This window comes from Pangasianodon hypophthalmus, chromosome 4 (genome assembly GCF_027358585.1).
Source record: "Pangasianodon hypophthalmus isolate fPanHyp1 chromosome 4, fPanHyp1.pri, whole genome shotgun sequence".
NCBI classification, from domain to species: domain Eukaryota; kingdom Metazoa; phylum Chordata; class Actinopteri; order Siluriformes; family Pangasiidae; genus Pangasianodon; species Pangasianodon hypophthalmus.
The window spans coordinates 21,928,241-21,947,492 of record NC_069713.1 but is presented as its reverse complement, the minus strand read 5'-3'; the positions used below and the strand labels follow the sequence as shown (position 1 = coordinate 21,947,492).

Here is a 19,252-nt window from a genome sequence, read left to right as displayed (position 1 = left end):
AGTTCATGGTGGATTTTAAGGTATGTTTTGGATCATTGTTCTGTTGTAGAAGCCAGTCTCTTTTCAGCTTCACTGACTGTGTCACATTTGATTGCAGAATTTTCTGAAGTTTACTGAAATCCTTTTTTCCATCTACTAGTGCAATGTTTCCTGTGCCAGTGGTTGCCGCACAACCCCAAAACATAATTGATCTGCCCCAAATGCTTAACAGGTGGCAAGGTGTTCTTTTCATCAAGTGTTACTCCTTTTTTCTCCAAACATACCTTCAGTGATTGTGGCCAAAGAGTGGACTGTTGAAAAGAAAATAGAATCACCATTACATATAATGGATATAAAAAGTCTACACAACCCTGTTAAAATCTCAGGTTTTTGTGTTTTGAAAAAATGAAACCAAGATAAATATTTTTCCACCTTGAATGTGATATAGCAACCAACAAAAAAATGCAAAAACAAATAGAAATATTTTAGGGAATAAAAAGCACACCCTGTAACTAATACTGTATGGGTAAGGATCTACCAAATTGGCACATCTTGATTTGGCCATTTTATTCCATTCTTCCTTAAAGAAATGCTCAAATCTATCAAATTGTGAGGGGATCTCCTGTGCACAGCCATTCCACAGGTATCTGATAGGATTTAGATCTGGGCTCTGACTGGGGCATTCCTAAACATTGATCTTCTTCTTCTGAAGCCACTCTTTGTTGACTTGGATTTGTGCTTTGGGTGGATAGTGGTAGAAGGTGAATTTCATTATCTTTAAAATTTATCTTTAAATTTTTCTTTTCATAGTTGAAGACCAGGATAAAGTGGTTTATATGAATTTGTTCATATTTATTTATTTATCTTCAGTAACCTCTTTATCAGGGTATAAATAATTAAAAACAAAAGGCTTTCTTTGTTTTTAAGATGCTTACCAGCCAATTTCCTCATAATACTGCTTAAAGTGTACTTGAGACTTCTGATGCATTTTTAAATAGCAAAGCATTATTACACCAAATATTGCCTTTGTTTAGTTTATTACAGTTTACTGCTCTTCATAGTTGATTTTTTTCGTGTAGAAATGTTTACTTTCGTAGAAGGTGAATTTTTTCATTATCTTTAGCTGTCTGTCAGAGGCCTGCAGATTTTGTGCCAAAATATTTATATAATATAAAAGTATTTGGTGCTATCCATGATTACTATTGGAATTCTGACTAGATGCTGCCACCAACCTGCTTCACCGTGGGTATCGTGTTCTTTGGGTGATAAACTGTATCGTTTCACAGACATATAATTTAGAATGATAACCAAAAAGTTCTTCCTTGATCTCATCAGACTATAACACATTTTCCCACATGGTTTGGGTTGTTGTATGTTATTGTATGTACATTTTGACAAAATTTAGATGGGCTTGTAAAATTTTTGTGGAAAATTTTGGTGTACTTATAGACTCACATCTGACTTTTATCAGCCATATTAAAGCAGTCACCTAAACAACATTTTACGATTTTAAAAACTTTGACTTCTGTAACAGTCTCCTAACCGGACTTCCTAAAAAGACCTTTAAACAGCTGCAACCCATTCAAAATGCTGCTGCAAGAGTTCTAACCAAAACCAGAAGAAGCACATTAGAGAGCACATTACTCCAGTTGTAAAATCTTTGCACTGGCTTCCAGTTAGTTGCAAAATTGATTTCAACATGTTGCTTCTAGTCTATAAATCACAAAATGGTCTGGGTTCTGAATACCTCTGTTATATGCTAAAAGAATATAAACCCAGCAAGTCTCTCAGATCCAGGTTTCCATGGGTGCAGGTCAGCTGGTAGTACCTAAACCCCCAACTAAACACAGTGAAGTAGGATTTATCTTTTACGTTGCTCAAAACTGGAATCAGCTCCCAGAAGCTGTTAGATATGCCACAAATTTAGCTATTTTTAAATTTAAATTAAAAACAATTATTTTTTCATGTGCCGACTCCTAAGCTATTAGGACTTGAACTTTCTGTCTATTGCTCTATATTCTTTGCACTACTTTTTCAGCACCTTGGCATTTATTGTCGGCTTTTATTGTCATTTCAACCATATACAGTTAGTTAGTACACAGTGAAACAAAACAACATTCCTCCCGGACCGTGATCCTACATAAAACAAACACAGAACTACGGGAGACTACATATATTTACATGAAGTGCACAGTGCAAACATGTGCAGACAGCACAGGACAGTATAAAACTACCAAAACAAGACAAAGGGCACAATAAGTTACAGTGCAGCGCCGAATAGTACACAGTTCTAGTAGAAAGTGAATCAGATGACAGTAGTGCAAAAGAGTAACAATATAAGTTGCTGTAAATGTAAACATAAGGAGTATATAAAGATTATATACAGTATATAATAAATATTTGTAGCAGCAGAAATTGAATACAGAGATGTGCAAAAATTGCAAAGAGGATGGGATGTATGTATGTTTCAGCTGTCCACACTATCCTCTGCAGGGTCAGGCAGTGATGCAGCTGCTCAGGATGCTCTCGATAGTCCCTCTGTACAACAGCACTTGTACAGCACTTTGAATTGCCTTGTGTATGAAATGTGCTCTACTGTATAAATGCATTTGCCTTGCCTTGCTTTCTTGTGATCAATAACTTTTGACAATGAGATCCTGTACATGCTTTGTAAGCTCTTTGTGGACCATGGATGAAACCAAACAGATGTCAAGAAAATCCTACAGAAACAGCTGGTCTTTATTTGGGTTTAATCAGAATCATTGATGACAGATGATAATTACTTTTGAACGAGTTTGAATGTGATTGGTTCATTCTGATCACATGAACCATTATAAAAGAGCGTGCAAACTTATGCAACCGGGTTATTGTAAGTTTTTTTTTCACTTGAATTTTTGGTTGCTATTTCACGTTAAAGGTGTGAGAAGATCTGACATGATTTATCTTGGTTTAATTTTCTACATCACAAAAACCTGCAATTTTAACAGGGGTGTGTAAACATTTTATATCCACTGTATGATGGACCACATTAATTAATAGACCACAGTTCTCATTCAAAACACAATTGAGACTGATTTTACCTGCAGAACTGGTGCAAGGTCTTCAAGATGCTTAGAACAACTTATCAGCCCATTTCCTTATAAAACTGCCATCCAATTCAGGGTGTATTCCCACCTTTTTCCTAGTGCAGATAGGGTCTAGATCCACTATGACACGGATCAGGATAAAGTGGTTTATATGATCTTGTTCATATTTATTTATTCATCTTCAGTATCAAAGTATAAATAATTAAAAACAAAAGTCTTTCTTTGTTTTTAACACATAAATTCTCTTAGGTACAGTACTGTGCAAAAGTCTTAGGCACCCTAATTTTTTAATACTAATTTTATATTAAATGTTTATTTTATGACTTCTGCTTTATTGAGTCAGTAAATAAATGTAGATTTCCAAACATTATTTTTCCAACAAAAAATTTTACAGCAAAGAAAGTAACATCACAGACCACTTTTCAGACCCAAAAAAAAAAAAAAATGAAGGCCATCAGCTTGTGACAGTCAAAATCTCCAGAAGAATTCTCCAAGATGCTTACCAGCCAATTTCCTCATAATACCGCATAAAGCGTACTTGAGGCTTCTGGTGCATTTTTAAATAGCAAAGCATTATTACACCAAATATTGCCTTTGTTTATTTTATTACAGTTTACTGCTCTTCATAGTTGATTTTTTTCATGTACAAATTTTTACTTTCATTATTTTTAAGGGCATCTTTGCTTTAGAGAATTTCTCTACATGTGCCTAAGGCTTTTATACAGTACTGTATGCTGCCTTTAAATTGCATAAGGAAAAGGGCTGTAAAGTTGCTAGATGAGGCCATGCAAATTAGATCATGTCAGTGTTATGACATACTGTTGTTATGTGTAAAGGTTTACAAAGTCCTTAGACATTACTAAAAGTTTTATGATTTATGATTATAGCAACCAAAGGTGAAAGATAACTTAGTTATCATGCTCTGCATAAGCTATGACATGAGCATTTCAGTACACTTATTTAGAAAATGGCCTAAGGTAACTACGCATCATAAAGATAGCACCAGAGAGAGAGATATATATATATATACAGTCATGTGAAAAAATTAGGACACCCCATTAAATATTCAGTTCTTTATTAAGAAATGTCAACATGTCAATTTCTGATCTTGTTTTAATTTGTACCTGTAGATGAAAGTGATGTCATTTCATGTAAACAACAAAAAATCACTTTGTTTTCACTTATTAAACAAAAGAAATCAACAAAAATGAGTATTTCAACTGAGGAAAACGTTAGGACATCCTATGCCCTAATAGCTAGTGTTTCCCCCTTTGGCTGAAATAACCTCAATGAGACGTTTCTTGTAGCCATCTACCAGTTTCTGACATCGACTGGAAGAAAGTTTCCCCCACAGGATTTACATCTGGGCTTTGACTTGACCATTCCAGAACTCTCCATTTTTTACTTTTCAGCCAGTCCTTGGTGGATTTACTGGTATGTTTTGGATCATTGTCATGTTGCAAGGTCATGTTTTGACAGATGGTCTCACATGTTCCTCAAGCAAGACAGCAAAGGTTTCCTCTTTGCATACTTCCCATGATAATTAAAGTTGTGTAGTCTCTTTCTGATTGTAGATTCATGCACTTTGACATCAACTGTAGCAAGAGCTTGCTGTAGCTCCCGTGATGATATTTTAGGGTTTTTGGAGACTTCTTTAAACAACTTGCGGTCTGCTCTTGGGGTGAATTTGCTTGGACGGCCTGACCTGGTCATGATGGCCAGTTGTTTTAAATGTTCTCCACTTGTAAATGATCTATTAGACAGTGGAATGGCTAATTACAAATTCTTTTGAGATCTTTTTATATCCCTTGCCAGACTCAAAAGCATCAACAATCTTCTTTCTGGAGGCCTCAGAGTGCTTTTTGGATCTCACCATGGTGATACCTCTCACTTCAACAATTAAGAGCAAACCAAACTAAATGTCTGAGGTTTAAATAAGGCAAGCCTCCTTCAAAATACACTGTGACGATGTTCTAATAATTTGCACCTTATGTGATACACCTGTAGGTAATTTTAGCCATTTTAATACAAATAAATGTGAGAGGTGTCCTTACTTTTTCCTCACAAGAAATTGGGTTTTTTTAATTACATTTTACAGATCATTTTTAAAAATGATTCCTTTGGTTTTATTTGTTTAGTTATATTAGTTGAATCTCCCAATATTGTTAAAATGAAGATCAAATGTCCATATGTTTAACTATGTTAAATAAAAACACAGGCTTTCATGGGGTGTCTTAATTTTTTCACATGACTGTGTATATATATATATATATATATATATATATATATATATATATAGTTGAGTTAGCTATTTCCATTTTTGTTCATTCCCTCTTAATTTAAATGAAGATTTTGGTCTTCAGTTCCTCCAATACAAAGGTCAATAAATCTGTAGAGAGCTTGGGAAGTGTATAGAAACCACTGCCTCCACAACGTAATCAAGATACACTCAAGATAAAGAAAAATTTTGTGGTAGGTGCTGCAGGTTAAATTTGCGAGGTATATACATATGATGGCAGGCCTTAACCTGTAGCACTGTTATAACTGAAGTGCCAGGGATCAGTACTAAGGACAACAGCTACAGGGCTGACAACATGAATGAGCCACACATAAACAAGTTCCCTTGATTTGTGGTACATGTTGTTCCATACTCTTTTTCAAGGACAAAGTGCAAGGAATATGGCGAGAGATTGACAGATGCTAACCCTCTCAGTTATCTCTTACAGAAGGTGTGAGCATAAGAACATGAGAAGGTGAAAAACTACTTGTGTCCTGTTCTTAGAGAGTCCTGGACAAGCAAGTCATTATTCTGGGGTGGCCACCTGTACACACTTACATACAGTCAATGGTGAAATAATTGTGTTAGCAACCCCAGGAAAGTCACATATGAACCTTAGGGTACCACCAGCAGATGGATCAGCTAGATAAATCTTTTCACCAGACTATGAAGCAATATGCCAAAGGTACACGCCAGTGCGATATTTTGTTTACCATTCTCTACACTATCACAGAATGGATCAGCCCAGTGAACTTTGAAATCAGCCCACCAGAGAGGTGAGCAGGACTATGATATAAGTGGATTGTACCGTTACCTTCTCACTCTGCCTTTTCACATCCCCAGGTACCCGTGTTGCCTCGCAAACAAATAGGCCTGGGCTCAGAGCTCTTGGCCCTCAGCTCTCAGTTGAAGATTAGAAAATGTTTTTTCAATCTTCAACTCTCCACTGTAGCCTCAGATTCCTGTTCTTGGCTCACTGTTTTTGTTTGTTTGTTTGTTTCTTTGTTTGGTTTGGTTTGGGTCTTTTGGATCATTCTATATACTCTGTATACTGTAGTACCTGTTGTGCATGAAAATACCTAAAGATTATGAGTTTTTGAAATACACAAACCAGTCTGTCTGGCACCATCAACCATGCCACAGTGAAAGTCTATATATTAATATTTGGATTTGAACCATTGGGTGTGACCTTAACAAAACTTTTCTTTCTGTCAGTATATGACTATATGGTAACAACTAGGAATTTGCAGAACATAACTTTATTCAAGTCCTCAACCTCTGTTACATCACTCAAGATCATACTTGGTCTCAACCAGATGCCCAGTTGATCTTCCCAAATTAGCACATAATCCAAAATCCAAAACACAGTCCCAAATTGTAGTCAATAAACAGGCACAGGGTCAGGCAACAACCAGACTTAACTAGGCAAAGCGATAAAGACAGAAACAATGGGCAGAAACTAGGTCAAACAGTGGAAGCAAACGTGAGATAAACAAGGCTTGGTAATGAGAGAACACAAGATAACTGAGCATATACTTCACAATGTGTACAATGAATGACAGTCTATTTAAAGTGTGCTTGTGAGGCTGATTGAACACAGGTGTGTTGAATTAGAAGCTGAGTGATTGAGAGCAGGGAAGCGTCTGTATGTTCTAGGTAGTGAAGTCCGAGGTGACCATATTTGTAGGTCACGGTGTTTGCTGGGAAGTTGAGTTTGTTGATGGCTGTGACATGACAGTAATGATGAATACATCATTACATCAGCCACTTTAATAGGAACACCTGTACCCCTGCTCGTTCATTCAATTATCCAGTCAGCCAATTATTTGGCAGCAGCAAAAAGCATACAAATATGCAGATACAGGTGAAACAAAATCATTTAATATTCATATCAAACATCCTAATGGGCAAAGTGTAGTACTGTGGTAATGTGTAGTAATGTGGTACTTTATATTTGGGAGAAAAAAAAAATTATGGCATGTGAAAAGTTAGGACATCCTTCCAGTAGTAATGTCTTAGAACATAATTAACTTGTTAGGCCTTAATTGACTTGTTAGGACTTGTTACACAGGTCAGGTATTGTGATTAGGAATTGATTCTCTGACTCTTAAAACCTTGTGCTAACACTCAACAACCATCTGTCCTCTAAGCAGCTGACTGAGGATCTGAAAATTAAACTAATTGATGCGTACAATGCTATAAGAAAATATCGAAGTTCTTCCAGCTCGCCATTTCCACTGTTTGAAGTGTCATTAAGAAATGGCAGTTAAGGGGAACTGTGGAAGTCAAGGCAAGATCTGGACGACCAAGCAAGGACATGTAGGATGCTTTAGCTGACACAGGAGTGGTGGTGCACCATTCTACAATGTAGCATTGATAGCACATGATCTGCATGGAAGAGTCATCAGAAGGAAACCTTACCTGTGACCTCATCACAAAACTCAATGTCTGAAGTATGCAAAACAACATCTAGATAAGCTTGAGGCATTTTGGAAAATAGTGCTGAGGACTACTGAAGTAAAATTGGCCTCAATCACTGAAGATATGTTTGGAGAAAAAAAGGAGTAGGATTTGATGAAAAGAACACCTTGCCAACTGTTAATCATGGGAGTGGATCTATTATACTTTTCGCTTGTGTGGCAGCCAATGGCACAAGAATACATTGCACATTTAGATGACAGAATGGATTTATTATACATCAGTTAAGAAACTGAAGCTGAAAAGATATGGCTTCTACAAGAGGACAATGGTGCAAAACATGCCTAAAATTCCTTCATGACCTTATTCAAGGAATACAAGGTGAAGCTTTTGAAATGGCCCTCAGTCCCTTGACTTGAACATAATTGAAAATTTTAAAATCATAAACATGCTATGCATGCAAGATGGTCCTAGAATATCTCAGAACTAGAAATGTTCTGAAAAGAGTAGTGTTTGAAAATTCCTAAAACAAGAATAGTAAGATTCCTAGCTGGCTACAAAAAGAACTTGCAAGCTGTGATATCAGGCAAAGGGGTGTTAAGTACTGACTTAGTAAGGTACCCAAACTTTTGAAAATGGCACAATTACTGTTTTTTCTTTACTTTTTAATTTCATCAAATATAAGGTAACTGCATTAACATTTACATTAACAAGTATTTTTTAATAGTTTCCTATAGAATTGTTATTTCTTTTTGCTTCAAAAATCAACAAAATATGTAATTTGCTCAGGGATGCCCAAACAACTGAATATAGATCATGTAGCTATGTAAGAAACCCAGCTGCACTTTAGATCATTACAATGTTAGGAGGTATTGTTCATTGTTATATCATTATAAAATGAACAGACAATCAAACAGAAAATGTCATAATCATAAAGATTTCTATGATTTCTGTCACTACCATCCTACGGTGCAGATACTGAGCTACTGCGTAGGCTACACATTAATGGGAAAAACATCTTGACACACTCTGGTAAAAGTACTTATTATAGCTACCTAATGGTAGGTTGAAGCACCTCTCAGAGATGTGGCAGGAAGTATCTCTGAAAAAGTAAATTTAGACTGTTACAATATTTATGAAACCCAGAGGCAGTGTTTTGCAGTTTCAAGCAGTTTATTCAAGCTGTACAGCATATAACAAATTTAGACAGTCAACAGAACAACCCACTATGAGAAACATTGCTTTGTGGGGAAATCACTCTACTGTGGTTTAAAAAAAAACCTTTACACCACTAAGTCTGTTGCTGTGGTAAGTTAGAAGTATAATCCTGGATCAGTCTGTAAGTAAATTTGGTGTAGAGAACTTTATCTGTAGTGCAGCCAAGGAAATAGGGAAAAGGGACAAATGAAGGTAGGACAGACCAGCGCAAGTGATAAAACTTTGTAACTGATCTGTTGTCTGATTCTGCTACAGAGGTTTGCATCTATGAAACATGAATTCATGTAGCCACAATATACCTTTGAGAGTGTTTTTTTCCACATTCTGAAAATGTTTATCACTACAAAGATATTACAAGCAAATGATACGAATGGTGTCAGCACAAGTCAGCATTATAAGCATGTGATTTTGTCTGCCAGAACCTTTAACAGTTAAAAGATGAAGGGGGATATAACAGAAATATCAACAGCTAACCACAGTCTGCAAGGACGTCAGTATTCCACGAACCCCCCATATTTCTTGCTCATATCTGATGACTTCTCTTGCTCTTCCTCCACCTGTGGTGAACGTTTAAAGACACCTCTGTATAGTTTAGGCTCCTCCCCCCAATCTGGCCTGCCCACCCGCCGCATGAACCCACCATAGCGTTTCTGTAGTGGCTTTGCCCCACCGCCCAAGTCATAACCCCTTCTCATGAAGCCACCGTAGCGCTTTACCACGCCCTCTAACTCATCAACCTCTCCCTTTGCATTAAGGATGTCCTTCACTGCAGGCCCTTCCCTCTCGGCATCATCTTCAACCAGATTGGCCAGCATCTCCATGTCGCTCTTAGACAGGATTTCTCTGCCTCGGTCTGTTTCATCTGGCTGCGGCCCGTAAACCTCTGCTGCTTTTTTCATGAAGCCCCCATACCGTTTCATGAAGCCTCCGTAGTGCTTCATGAAACCACCATATCGCTTCATGAAGCCACCATATCTTTTCTCCTCATGGTGTTGTTGGGGTAGGCTATAGGTTTCTGTGGATGTTTGCCCTGCTTCAGGCATGCTTTCAGTTGTCTGCAGGAAATCTTGACATATACCCCAAAAGCCACCAGTGGAAAGATGACCTTCACACTGCAACACACATTCCTGCCAAAACACATGAATATGGTCTATGAGATACATGTACATACCAACACTATCTGACTCTGGCATAATTAGACGCATCAGTGTTGATGGTTGTCAAAGTTGATATTAGACATGACTAACTGCATTCTCTTTTATGTGTAATGAGTAAGTGTGTGCGGGTGGGAAGCAGAGTTAAGCTCTTGAGAAACCATATGAATTTTAATGCAGTGAGAATAATTTTCAGCAAATCTAACATACAGCCTTTTATGCATTATACTGTGTTATGAGACATATTAATATTATCCGTACACTTAAACTTAAACTTTCCATTATAGTAGGATAAGCAATGTCAGAATGTTCAGAAGAGGAAAGAGCAGAAATAGAAAGAATGCACATTTAAACCTAATTAATATTGGACAAAATATATAATCAAATATGTACATGGTACAGATCGAAATACACAGGTAGTGAGATGTGTTAGAAAACTGTAATGGTGAAAAATTCAGTGGATGTTATTGCAGAGATTATCCCCCACCCACCACCCCCCCGCCCACACACACGCACACGCACACACACGCACACACACGCGCACACACACAAAATCTTTTGTCATAAAACACTCCTGAACAGTTTTAGGGCAGCTTTGATCAATACATCATCAAGCACCATGAATTGATTCAGGGAACATGCCATGGCTTGAAAAACGCTACACAATCAATATATCACAGACAATATTTCTTTTCTGGCATCAAATGCATTTAATATCAATACATATCGGGCTTTTTTTTGTTTAACTTTCCAATCCAATTACTGATAAGAAGGGCATGAATCACAGAACTGCGCTCTCAAACAGAATGATGTATTGTATTACGGAAAAAAAGTGCAATACTATACACGATAGACCTTTTATAGTATTTTAAATGCTTGTGCTAAAAATTATATATATAATAATATAATCATTATGCTGTGCATAATAATAATAATAATAATAATACGTTTATTATTGCTTCCCAGCATGAAGTCCAGTAGACTCTTTTTGTCATCATGACAGCTGTGCAAAAAAAAAAAAAAGAGGCAGATGTGTGCACAGAATGTGTCTTTGAACTGCGTTTTGGGGAATAAGTATTGCTGTGTTGACGCACTGAAAGCGCACAGACGCACAGCGTCGACAGACTTACTATAGAGTTGACGTGTGTTTGCTGCAGGCGCAGGTGCACAGAGCAGTAGGCGCAGTCAGAGCCACAGTCCGCGCTCACCATCCGCAAACACGCGCTGAGGAAGAGCGCCCAGCGGAAGCGCATCAGCCCCGAGCACGGCTACACACCACCAGCAAGACGGAGGAAGAGCGAGAGAGGAACACACACGTTTCATTACACGTTCAATAGTCTGTGTGCTGTACCAGCATGCAATTCTGACAGAGCTACACACGGAGTTCGTGACTTCTTAAACCTTTCCTATGTCTGTGCGGCATTTAGAGCATTTAGACCATGAGCATTTAGATGGGAGTGTAAACATAGCATGATATAATGCTGATAATAATTATGATCCTATCAAAATTCGAGGAATACTTTTACTTTGTAAAAAAAAAAACCCAAAAAGTTTTACTTTTAATGGGTTTAAAGAGATTACTGTGTATTGTATCATTGCTTAAAAGAATCAGAAAATATTTCGATATCATTTTGATGCCCAAATAAACAAACAAACAAACAAAAGAATACTAAAAAGTTCAACTGAGCCCTTATTAAGACATATTTATAATATCAAGCGAAATATAATATGATGCATCAGAATCAAATAAGTAGGTCGCCTCCACCTCTTAATTCCTAATCTAAGCCTGACATGTTTATGAGGTTCACTGACCTTCATCATTGCTTCGTGCGCAGCGTCCGCTTCTGTCGCGCGCCGCCGTCTGATGCCGCAGAAGTGCAGCCACAAGTCTGTCTAACTAAGCGAACTGACGGAGAAAAGGAGTGACAGACGTAGTAGAGAGAGAGAGAGAGAGAGGAGGGCTGGCTTTCTGGGGCTTTTCCCTCCCAGAACTTGCTGCCCGTGATGATAAAGTTGCTCTCCACGGCGCGAGCGTTCCGGGTGTGTGTGTGCGCGCGCGAATCTTTTAATTCCCCCGATCCTCCAGAGGAAGCGCTTTCTGGCGTGAAATGACGCAGACGGAACGAAATGCTACCACATAATGACCCACTTCATCCAATGCGGCTAATTATGCGTAAGTGAAACTGAGAGAAGAGGTCGGTGGAAGAGGTCAGTGTGGAGGCTGGAGGGTCGCTGTCACCTAAATCACATCCCAGCGCGAGCTCAATGGACCAAAGCCGGATTTTCCATTTCCATTAGGTCAAGCCACTGCCAGGGGTCTAGCACAGAGTCACGTGCACACACACTTCACCAGGCATACAGGCATGGGGTCTGTGTAATTCCTTTGAGGTCAATAAGATGTTTTCAGAAATACAAACCCACCCATGTACCCAGACATACCTAATTCAGTCTGGGGCTACTGTGTTTGATCCCAGTCCTTTCGCTCCAATTGTGAGCGTGATTGTGATGCTGCATTCATGCCTTTGTTGGACATTTCAGCTATAGGTGTATCTTTTCTCTGGCAGCTATTGACCACTGGCTGCACTCAATAATGGATATTGATGTCTATGAAACACTCCAACTGCCACTCAACAAAGGTATAAATTCATGTTCATTCATGATCGGGAGTACAGGAGCACATATACACACACAGGAAAAAAAAACTACAGCTGAGGGGGATTTGAAGCTTTATACCTATTGTATTATCGTTTTGTATCCACTCACGGCTTTGTGATATGCCATATTCAAAGATGGTGTCAGTGAATGCAGAAGAAGTATATAGACTTGAGCACCCAATTACTGGCAGGCTTTTGACAAGCTTTGTGATTATGAATTTAAGATTTACTACTGCAGCACTGCCACGGAACGCAATCAGGGCTCAAACACGTCAAAACCAACGTTGCACACCTTCTTAAAATTAAAAAATTAAAAATTTTAAAAATACAGTTTTAAAATTACAACTGTAGTAATGTAAGTGATTTGAAAAGTGATTAGTTTGATAGATGTATTCATAGAGGCAGCTGGAGATGAATTCCAGTTCCCTAGACCCTAGACAAAAGCTCATGTGAAAGTCAACATCAAAAATGACTCTCCACAAAAGCAGACCATTACTTAACTATATGTAGTGTTACAGAGGATGACAGTCCTCCATCCACTCACTGTCCCAGACCACCTCCAAATGTGGTTTGAGTGATCGGATTACAATGCATCTTCGAGACACATTTGACCCCGTTTACACCTGTACTTGCTGTCCACTTTCAATCGTATCACCCAGGACGCATGTTAATGCCAGGTGTGAACGGGGCCTCTGTGACTTTGAGCATGAGCAATGTTGTTAGTGCCAGACAGACTGGGTGGAGTATTTCAGAAAGTGCTGATCTCCTGGGATTTGCACACACAACAGTCTCTAGAGTTTACACAGGATGGTGTGAAAAACAAACAAACAAAAAAAACATCAAGTGAGCTGCAGTTTTGCCAGTGGAAATGCCTTGTTGATGCAAGAGGTGAGAGAAGATTGGCCAGACTGGTTTGACCTGACAGGAACAAGAATCTGTGGCTACAGTGGGGATAGGCTCACCAAAACTGGACAGCTGAAGATTGGAAAAAGTCCAGGCAATGTTTTTCAACTGTCCTGTTTCAACTGTTCTGTTTAGACTCAGATTCTTGTTCTTGGCTGACAGGAGTAGAACCCGATGTGGTCTTCTGCCATTGCAGCCCATCTGCCTCAAGACTAGACGTGCTGAGCATTCTGAGATGCTTTTCTGCTCACCACGGGTATAAAGAGTTGTTATTTGAATTACTGTAGCCTGTCTGGCCATTCTCCTCTGACTTCTCATCAACAAGGTGTTTCCCCCAAAGAACTGCAGTTACTGGATGCTTTTTGTTTTTCTCACCATTCTGTGTAAACTCTAGAATGCTGTACTGTCAAATGTCAAATATAAGGAGATCATCAGTTTCTGAAATACTCAGAACAGCCCACCTTACACAAACCACCATGCCACCGTCAGTGAGATTTTATTTTTCCCGATTCTGTGAATATTACCTGAAGCTCTTGACCTGTATCTGCATGATGTTATGCATTGCACTGCTGCCACATGATTAGCCAACTGGATAATTGCATGAGTGCGCAGGTGTTCCTATTATAGTGGCTAGTCAGTGTATGTTTGTCTCTTGTCTTTGCATAGTCCAGCTGCAGCTGTAAGCTATGTTTCTGCATGTTTGCATACCTGTTTTTCTTTTTTTAGCCTTTTTAGTTGACACTTTTCTACTTTGCTGGCTTCGTTATTCTCCTTTGTTCTGGTGTTTTCTTGTTTTGACTTCAGTCTGTTTTTTAAAAAAATAATTTTATGGATTCTATGATTTTTTTTTAAATGAATTTTTCTATAATGACCTTGTCTGTCTGCTCCCTGATACCTTCTATGGTCTCTGAAAAGGATTTTTGGAAAAGCTTCAAATAAAACCCTCTGCTTGCATCCTGCCGTCTCTGGCTCCTGTGTGATACAGAGGATTTTTTTATTGGTCCTTGTCCTGTATAGTACTCACGTAAAAGTGCTCTCTAGTGCTATGAAAAGTGCTGTGCAAATTAGTAATTGTTATGCAGTTATTATTTTCTTTGTTATGAATGGAAGGGACCATTGCATTACTCCTACCTCATACCTTGGCCTTTAAAGTTATTTTCACATTCATTCTCGAATTAAGGATGCATGAAGAAAATATAAAATATGTGTAAAACCTTCTTCAATATTTCTATGTTCAATATTTCAACATAATTCTAGAAGCCAAAGTCTAAGGTAGGAGCGGTGTAGTGGTATGTTCTATCCACACAGTAAATAAAAAATAATAATTTGTATAATAATTAACGTTTTTTCATAGGGATATGATAAGCACATTATAGGATAAGGACAAATAAAACAATGCACTGGATTAAACGGTAGCCAGAGACAGCCTGATGTAAGTCTAGATGCCTTATTGAGCCAACACAGATTTCAGTGTCCATATTAGGGATCAGAACACAAGCAGACACAGTCATCATAGGTAAACCCTAATGTAATATCCACAGAAAGACAGGCTGAGATCAAGACATCATACAGCAATAATCCCATCTGTAAAAAAAAAAGACTTTTAGGATTCTGACTGATCTATGCGCTCATCTTTCTGTCAGCACCAAATTACCAGATGGGGTTGGTGCCTAGCACTGATAAAGGATCTCTTTGGAAGAGGGTGAGATGAAGGACATTCTGTGACATCTGATGGTATAAGTGTGACTCACAAGTGAGGGGAAAAATACAGGCAAGGCACCAAGATAACTGAACAGCTTTTGCCATCAATCCATGTCCAACCAGATGAACAGAATGGCTTGATATACAATAGTTATGTTTTTTTCCCTAGATTTGCCCAGTAACTGAAGGCAGGTGCCTTTCAACCCTGTGAGCATGGATATAAACACTGCCTATCACAGACACTGACTGGCCAGATACGGAATATTGCATTTGAGATCCAGTAATGGTGGATTCTCTTTCTGGCAACCTTTTCCATTCTCTCATGGACCTTGCTACGTTACTCTGCAGTCCATGCTGATGGTGTAGATCTACTCATTGATGTGGGAAAAGAAAATCCAGGGTTCACATAGATTTCAGCCAATGTCTCAGAATCGCAGAATGACAGAAGCACACTGCCAAGCATACCTTAGTGATTTGGGAAAACCTGGAGACAAGGAATGATGTATAATTGGTCGTATAATTTAATGTATGATGATATTGGTGGTAAGCTGCTATGTATGATGCAGCATGTATGATGCATCAATAAAATATGCACTATATGGCCAAAAGTTTGTGGACAACTGCCCATCACATCCACATGTGCATTTTTAACATCCCATTCCAGATGTACTCCCCCCTCCCAACCCCCTTGTTGTTATAATAACCTCCGCTCTTCTGGGAAGGGTTTCCACAAGATTTGGGAGCGTGGCTCTGGGCATTTGCCCAATGATGTAAGGCATGGAGGCCTGGGGTGCCAGTCAGAGTTCCAGTTCATCCCAAAGCTGTTCAGTCGGGTTGACGTCACGGCTCTGTGCAGGACGATACACTTGAAATTTGGCAAACTATCTCTTTATGAACCTCGGTTTATGCACAGGGGAATTACCATGTTGGAACATCATTGGGCTCCTTAGTTCAAGTGAACTGAAATCTTAATGCTACTGCACACGAAGACATCCTATACAATTGTGTGCTTCCTATTTGTGGCAACAGTTTGTGGAACATATAGGTATGATGGTCAGGTGTCCACAAACTTTTGGCCTTATAGTGCCTTGGAATACAATAATAATAATGTAGTCTGCCTACACAATGTGGCACATAGTCAGGACCAAATATTACATTAATATAGAGCTGTCATTTCACAGCCTCCACCTTAGTGGTTAAATATTAATCATTTAGTTTTGGTTGAATGAGAGTAATGTTCTGTGTATGTGCGCTAGAGAGGGGAGCTGGTGATTTACTATGATTCTTGTGGCACTGATTGCCTGAGATGTTAAACACTAAATTATAACTTGCAGTTCAGCTGCCATTGATCAGATAAAAAAAATTTTCCCCGGAGGAAATATTGGACTGTCAGCGTTATCAGACATAAGCGAATGGCATCACTGGATTTGCGTGTTATTGCAAATTAATATTAAAATATTTGTTTTTCCTAAATCCATTCCTGCAAAGGTAAAATGCTACATAGTAATTGTGATATTATTTGGACGCATGATAATTAGACTTGTACTAAATGGAGGCTACACTGAATATACTAATCTATGTTTTATTATGAAGCTGGTACGGTTGACTGGTGATGTATATAAATATTGTCTACAGCAGATCCTTTGAGACCAATTTAATGAGTTAGCACTGGCACAAGAGGCTGCTGAGTGTGACAGTCATTTCTCAAAACACAGAAGTCTGCACTGATGCTGTATGATTCACAGTGTCTGTCAAAGGTTTGGGGACACATATGTTCAAAATTACTTAATAAAGGAACATTAACTCTGTCACTTTGCAATAACGTTAAATAATATTAAAGGCTAGCTGGGTTTATTTATATTTGTGACAATAAGTAAAAAGCAATAACACTACATTTTCATTAAAAACACTCCCAAAGAAGCTGTAACTTCTACACACACATTCTCCATACAAACAGCCAGTTTTTCCAGACATTCCTCTGAGAATGTCTCTGCTGTGCCTTTTGTAGGACTTCCCAAAGGTCTGGAGCTGACTGGAGACCACTTTCTTTCTCTCAGACCTTTTGGTCTAACCATTGGACTACAACACCCACACATCCCATTCATTATCACCTTCACACTCATCCAATTTCTGATTACACACCTGGACTCATTTACCACCACACCCTATATAAGCACACTCATCTTCATCACTCACTGTGTAGTATTCATTCAGCTCTTGGATTGTTCTCCTGATTTCATGCCTGTCGCTCAACCTTGAGTTTAGCCTACTGTTTTGGACTTGTTTGATATTTGCCAGTTCTTTTAATAAAAGCATTCACCGCAACTGTCACCGTCTCTGCCACCTGATACATTCACAGGGCATAAGGGCTCACTGAAAGGTTTGATATGAAAATGATATAAATCATATGCAATGCCCTTCCCAGCTATGAAAGATTTTGGAGCGATATGTCACGCAGTGCTCTCCACCACCATCATCAAAACACCAGTTCAGGAAATATCTTTTAGAAGAATGGTGTTCATGTCTTCAGAACAGCTCCACAGGTGTCTTGTGGTGGCCCAGTACCTTACTAAGACACTTTTTTGTTTCTTCCTACACTCATCTGTAGGAAAAGAACATCCTATGAACAGAACAATCAATATAATATAGAAAAAAAAAATAGAAAAGTGTTTGATTATAATAAATTTTTAACAGGCTCTAAGGTGTTATGGACAACACGGTCATACATAAGGTGTGTTTTTGGTTTATTTGAAAAAAGTTACTGCAAAAAAAAAGTCCTGAAACGTTTCACAGGAAATATCCTGCTGTACAACAGTGCAGAGGTCAAACAGGTAAATCAGATATCCAACAAAGACAATGATGCAGTACCATTTTGACCATTAGGGAACTGATAACCCTCACAAGCCTGAGAAAGTGCTGTTGTGTGGTGAAATCATGAAGGCTAATTACAATTCTTTGACAACAGTAGATGTTGCAGGATCTGTTATAAGGATATAAGGATATTATGCAGGATAAATACTAGTTTAGGTCATATGTGTTCCCAAGTTGGCAAATATAGCTATCCTTATGTGAACAAAAAGGTTATTGAATTTTTCAAATAATTCAGTCAATATGAAATTATAAATTCTTGATATTATTGTGGCCAGGTATTTATTGCATGCTCATTAGGGTCAATTTAAATGAAACAGAAACAGCTTACATTCTTTCTATACTGATGTTTTGTTTTAAACATTATTATAATTCATTATTTTAATGGATTTATTTATTTACTTATTTTTTTATTGATTTATTCAGTTATTTATTGCATATGAGTCATATGAAATGGTGCTCCTCACAGAGGTCCATTATTCATGCCCACGTTCTATTATTCTGATGATCATCAGACGAAAGAACAATATGTGATGGTTGCTCCTTTTAAACCACTCCAAACCTTCCAGCTATAAGAGCTGTATAAATAAACACACACACACACACACACACACACACACACATGTACTGTACATGTTTCACAGTTCTTATATATCTTATGTATCTTATATTCCTTTTTGGGGAATATGAATGCAGGTTAACAGCTTCTCATTAATGGATTAGGCATCAATCATGGACTTATCCCTCTTCAAAATGTTGAGCTTCCACATTGATAAATTGTTCTGATTTTCACAGCCTTCCCTTTACTTGCTTTGATTTCTTTGTGCTTGGAACAATTGTGGCGCCATTGTCTCTTTGACTTGTATTGGCACGAAAGATAAAGCTTCAGGTCTGTTGCTTGCATAAACATTAACTCAACTAGATAAAGCTGAAGGGACTTGGCAGTAAAAAAATGCTATACATTTAGACTATGATAGATAGATAATGTATAGC

General features: G+C 38.2%; 1 protein-coding gene across 2 annotated transcripts; it reads right to left on the bottom strand.

Moving 5' to 3' along the window:
• Positions 1-8,915: 8,915 nt before the first annotated feature.
• penkb (proenkephalin b) lies at positions 8,916-12,318 on the bottom strand. 2 transcript variants are annotated; one of them, XM_026937030.3, is made up of 3 exons: positions 11,946-12,299; positions 11,264-11,401; positions 8,916-10,106 (listed from the first exon to the last, which is right to left on the bottom strand). In XM_026937030.3, exons 1-3 carry the CDS (start codon positions 11,952-11,954, stop codon positions 9,471-9,473), a joined length of 783 nt encoding a protein of 260 aa, XP_026792831.3. In that variant the 5' UTR covers positions 11,955-12,299; the 3' UTR covers positions 8,916-9,470. The 2 variants fall into 2 exon arrangements, with proteins under 2 accessions (XP_026792831.3, XP_026792832.3); XM_026937031.3 differs by lacking the exon at positions 11,264-11,401 and having other exon boundaries at positions 11,946-12,318.
• Positions 12,319-19,252: the final 6,934 nt, after the last annotated feature.